The 5,900-nt window shown below is 43.2% G+C and overlaps 1 protein-coding gene across 1 annotated transcript in view; it reads right to left on the bottom strand.

The window, feature by feature from the left end:
- The window catches only part of LOC110302772 (retinol dehydrogenase 16-like), an 11,342-nt gene that overhangs the window by 2,608 nt on the left and 2,834 nt on the right, over positions 1-5,900 (bottom strand). The window contains exons 2-3 of the mRNA XM_021173509.2: positions 2,176-2,213; positions 1,182-1,491 (exon numbers count right to left, since the gene is read on the bottom strand). Of these exons, the coding sequence (XP_021029168.1) occupies positions 1,182-1,491; positions 2,176-2,213 (348 nt within the window). The remainder of the gene's footprint in view (positions 1-1,181; positions 1,492-2,175; positions 2,214-5,900) is intronic.

Raw genomic sequence — 5,900 nt, 5'->3', positions numbered from 1 at the left:
GACCCTGCACCCTAGCTACCCCGGTGCTTTTCTGACCGGAAGAGCGGTATTGCAAACTTTATATGCCCCAGTACAGGGGAATGCCAGGGCCAAGAAGCGGGAGTGGGTGGGTAGGGGAGCAGGGCAGAGGGAGGGTATAGGGAACTTTCGGGATAGCATTTGAAATGTATATAAAGAAAATATCTGATAAAAAAATAAATAAATAAAAAGAAGTTGTGGCTCTGATGGAGAAGGTTTGTCAGTGTGGGTATGGATTGTAAGACCCTGATCCTTCATGCCTGGAAGCCAGTATTTTGCTAGCATCCTTCAGAGGAGATGTAGAATTCTCAGCTTCTCCTGTACCATGTCTCTCTGGCATTGCCATGCTCCCACATTGATAATAATGGACTGAATCTCTAAACATATAAATGTCATCCCCAATTAAATGTGGTCCTTATAAGAGTTGCTTTGGTCATGGTGCCTGCTCAGTAAAACCCTAAGACAGAACTGTTGCATTGCTAACACCATGAAATACATAGCATCCAGCAGCCTCCACTTCTTCACTTCTACCTTTCCCCACCTGGTGACCAGCTGCCATTCATATCTGGCCTGTCCATTCTCCAAGGAGAATCACCTATACATACAGGTTCCAGGTTCCCATATTTACTCTGGTGCAGTCTAATCCTGCTACAGGACCCTCGGCAAATCTGATGGCTAGCATGGTCAACACAGCTGACTAGCCATGTCAACCACTCAGGAAGGTCATAGTTCCTCTCTGTCTCCTCTCCCATTCTCTTATTTGCCAGAGTCTTTAGGTCATGATAGAAGCAGATAAGTTATGCTAGAATATGTTTATTATGGACCCTAAAAGAGGCCTGATATTTCTCTGTGGAGCTGAAAGAGACATTCACCCCAATTCAAAAACATGCTCAGCATATAGAGATCAGGGTTCTGTATTCCTGACACCAAAAAAAAAAAAAAAAAAAAAAATCACAGTTCTAATCCTAATCCAGAACAAAATGAACTCAACTCCTGTCTTGGTCATGGCCTCTTGTAGAGACATGGAGATGTTCTGGCCAGTGAATGGTTCAGTGAGGAGAATGCATGGGAGGCACATGTCCTCCCCATGATGGGGACTTTAAGAGCGTGATTAAATAAAAACTTCTCAAAGCTCTGCTATTGGACCCCTTCCCTTCCATTACCTGAGGGAGTCTGAGAAGGCCTCTACACCATACTTGGAGATGCAGTAACCACCACCACCAAAAGACACTAGGCCCACGATGCTGGAAACGTTGACCACACGACCCCTCGCCTTCCTCACTAAGGGCAGCATGCTTAGAGTCACCTCGATCATGCCCAACAGGTTCACATCCAGTATACTTGCAAAGTTCTGTTTGTTCATCCACTGACTGGGACCAGAGGGGACGGAGATGCCAGCGTTGTTGACCAGGCCCCAGAGTCCTAGGAACAGNGGGACGGAGATGCCAGCGTTGTTGACCAGGCCCCAGAGTCCTAGGAACAGTGGGAAGAGAGGGTCACACAGTACAGGTTTAATTATGGATGAAATGCATATTCACAAGGTAAGACCACTGTGACTGGTGTTTACTGGAGAATAGGATACAATGAATAAGAACATGGTATCCACAGGGCTCTAGAACATGCCAGAGAATGCTTGCTCATAGCATGGATAATTTCATCCATTAAATTTTCCTTGCCCAGCTCCATGCCTGGGAATCAGCTAGCAGTGCCTTCTCATTTCCTAAATTTCAGAACAGATGGTGGAAAAATGGTGCACTTTTGTTAATCTGGAGACCAGGAAAGTACAATTTTTGTCTTAAATGTTGATGCCATCCTTGCAGAGGTTTTATTCTTTTATTTTGTGTGTTGGTTTGAATGACAAAAGCAGCCATAGGCTCATATATTTAAATGCTTGGTCCTGAGAGAGGGGTAGTGCTCCAGAGGGATTAGGAAGTGTGGCCCTTGTTGTCATGGCTGTGGCCATATTGGAATATAAGATTCACTGGCTATCCCAGGGTCTTGCTGTTCCTGCTACCTGTGGATAGAGATGTAGTATCTCAACTCCTTCTCTTGCACCATGACTGTTAGCCACCCACTACACTTCATGATATGATGATAAAAGCCAAAAGCTTTAATTGTATGCAAGCCCAAATTCAATGTTTCATTTATAAGACTTACCACAGTCATGGAATCTCTTCACAGAGATAGAATTCTGTCTATGACAGTGGTATCTTCATCTTACTCTGAGCAGTTTACACACTGCTAACCGTGACTTTCAAATGGTCAAGAAAGGGAGTAATAAAAAAGAAATAGTTTACATCATTATTCCTTATTATAGTAAGAAGAAAAGATAAAATAAGGGAGAAGGAACAGAGGAAACACAAAGGAGAAATGAAAGAAAAGACAAAATTAATCTCTGGAGGAATTTTTTTTGGGAAACAAACAATTGAAATCTTGATTGTGAGAAATTTGGAAAGCAGACTTTTGCTTTTTCTGCCCTAATGAAGCCAGCCTTGAAGTTAATAATGTTCAACTCTTGTGATTGATCAACATCTATACTAATGAAAATCAATATTGACCAACTCTCTTCAGATGCTTACAATCCTAATATATTGGCTGGTTTTGTGACAACTTGACACAAGTTAGAGTTATCAGAGTAGAAGGTGCCTTAGTTGAGGAAATACCTCCAAAAGATCGACCTGTAAGCCATTTTTTCAGTTACTAATCTAAAGAGGGTCTAGACTATTTTGGGTGGTGCCATTCCTGGGCTGCTGGTCCTAGGTTCTATAAGAAAGCAGGCTAAGCAAGCCATGAGGAGCAAGCCTGTAAGTAGCACCTCTCCATGGCGTCTGCATCAGCTCCTGCCTCCAGTTTCTTCCCAATTTCGTTTGGTGATGAACAGTGATGTGTAGTGTTATCTAAATAAACCCTTTCCTAGAACAACTTGATATTTGGTCATGATATTTGCAAGGCTGAAAACCCTAACTGAGACACTGAAGGACAGAAGAAAGGAGGTGACAGTATTTGCTAATAACCAACAGGACAGATTTTCCACTGTCAACCTGAACACACTGGGTACTTTCTGCCTCTCACCCGCAGGTGGTCCTCATTCATTCCTTTGGCCTTTAAGTCATGGATCTTCAAGGAACCATTCTGAAATGCCTACAGCTAAATACTATATCTCCACTGTCCATTTCTGTGCAGAGTGAACGGAAGACCAGTTGATTGAGATTCAGATGGGCATTTGTTGTTTTAAAACGTTGGCTCAATAAGTCATCTGCAGCCTTGGTTCAAAGGTATATCTTGTCCTTCTACAGATACATAATCTGTCATTGAGATTGTTTTTGTTCTGTTTTTTTAAAAAAAATATGGAAAAATATTTCTGTAGAAACTTCTTAAAATACATATATGAAGGAATTTCAGGGGTGTCACCATATAATGGTAGACATGACACCCTTAGTAAACATCTTGTGACACCAAGTAAAACCTTCAGTTCCAGGAATGGTTCACATCTTGTCACTAAAAGGGACCCATGCAATACCCCCTCTGTCTTAGGGTTTTACTTCTGTGAAGAGACACCATTACCAAGTCAATTCTTAGACAACATTTAATTGGGGTTGGCTACAGGTTCAGGCAAATGTTATTATTAAGGTGGAAGCATGGCAGTATTCAGGTAGACATGGGGTTAGAGGAGCTGAGAGTGCCACCTCTTCTTTGGAAGGCACCTAGGAGAAGACTGGCTTCTAGCCTGCTAGGATGAAGGTTTAAATCCCAAGCCCAAAGTGACCCACCTACTCCAACAAGACCACACCTCCAAAGAGTGCCACTTCCTGTCCTAGGCATACTCAAACCACCACACCCTCCAAACCCTCATTACAAACTATTTCTCAAGGCTTCTAGCTGCTCTCTTAACTTGATGATAAGGCTATTTAGCTGTGGTGGTTTACACATGCTAGGTCCAGAGAGTGGCACTATTAGGAGGTATGGCCTCGTTGCAGTACATGTGTCCATGTTGGAGGAAGTGTATCACTGTGGGCATAGGCTTTAAAATCCTCATGTCAGCTCCCTGGAAGCCAGTCTTCTGTTTGCCTTCTCAACGACACGTAGAACTCTCAGCTCCTCCTACACCATGCCTGCCTACATGATGCCACGCTCCTGCCTTGATGATGGATTAAACATCTAACCCTTTAAACCAGCCCCAATGAAATGTTATCCATCTAAGAGTTGCCTTGATCATGGTGTCTATTCATAGCAGTAACCCTAACTAAGACAGAAGTTGGTACCAGGACTGTGGTTTTGTTGTGATAGGCCTGAACGTGCTTTTGTTTGGAAGAATGTGGATTTTAAGACTACAGTTAAGGGAGAGCATGAATCTCAGAAGATGCTTTGAATCCTCAATTTTTAACAGTATTGAGACTGTCACACACTATTGGGACTTTTGAAGTTGGATTATATGTATTTTGCATTATGATATGTTTAGGTATGGCCCCCACAGACCCATGTGTTTGAACAATCCTATGGAGGTCAGGGAGGAGAATGTAATGCTTTGAATATGCTAGACCAAAGGAGTGGCATATTAGTGGGTATGACCTTGCTGAAATAGGTGTGGCCTTTTTGTAGGAAGTGTGTGACTGTGGTTGTGGACTTTAAGACCTCCATCCTAGCTCCCTGGAAGCCAGTCTTCTTTTGTTTGACTTTGGAACAAGATTTAGAACTCTCAGCTCCTCCTCTATCATGCTTGCCTGGACACTACCATGCTCCCACCTTGATAATGGAATAAACTCCTAAGCCTGTTAAGCCAGCCCCAATTAAATGTTGTCCTTCTAAGAGCTGCCTTGGTCATGGTGTCTGTTCACAGCAGGGAAACCCTAATTTAGTCAATAGCTGAAGACCATATTATCTGATGTCATCACACTGAGAGAAGGCAAGCCGGTCCCCACCTAAGTCTCACTGCTACAGAATAACATTCAAAGCGCAATCACTACTGTTACCCAGGCTCAAGCCCTGTGCTATACCACAGAGACTTGTCTTTAAGACATACAGTGCAATAAAGGCACCAATGTCATGAGGGTAACTAAACACTTCTCATTAGATTGAAGGTCTGCTTGCTGAGATGGAAACCATCACGACACTACTAAAGTGACCAAGAACCTGAGACTAGATAGGTCACAGACCTATGGGAAATCTAAATATTATTCTTATTCTAAGAGAATAGACTGTAGTAAGACTCGTAAGGCATATTACTAACAACACTCAATGTCCAGTGATATGATCAATCTCCATCCAGAAAACTGTGTCCTGCCATAGACAAGAATTAAAACAGAGACACACAAGTGGTCAATGCGCAGAAAGTCAGAGACTCTGACACACTTCAGTCCTTATAAAAGGGATGACTTCATCACACCCCTCCCCTCAAGGCCCAGAGATCTATGAAGATGAAGAGGCAGAAACATTTTAAGAGCCAGAGGTGATGGGTGACTCCAAGGAGGCTGTCTTACAGACACATCAGGACTACTGCTCACATGAACTCACAGGGACTCTGGCAGCACACATAACACCTGCACAGGCTCAGGGAGCCAGGGAGCCAGCACTGAGCAGGGAAAGTGGACACATGGTCTAACCTCTAAGCAAGCAGCTATTTGTAACTGATAACTGCTGTCCAAGGAAGAAACAGTTTTCTGCACTGTAGTGTCAATGGTGCCTTGTCATCACTTTATTGTGCACTGTGTGAAGATTCAAATGCTGATTTCTTGGCCACTATATCTGCTTACCATCCTTATTCAGACACTATCCAGGTGCAAACTTGTGTAAACAACAGCTCTCCCATTGTTCCCTGAAGTGTCACTAAAGGGACCTTAACAACCAAAGACTGAGCAGGGGAGAGAACAGGCTGGACTTCTCCC

The sequence above is a fragment of the Mus caroli genome, chromosome 10 (assembly GCF_900094665.2).
Source record: "Mus caroli chromosome 10, CAROLI_EIJ_v1.1, whole genome shotgun sequence".
Taxonomy (NCBI): domain Eukaryota; kingdom Metazoa; phylum Chordata; class Mammalia; order Rodentia; family Muridae; genus Mus; species Mus caroli.
The sequence above is the reverse complement of the archived record's forward strand: the minus strand, read 5'-3'. Positions and strand labels throughout refer to the sequence as shown.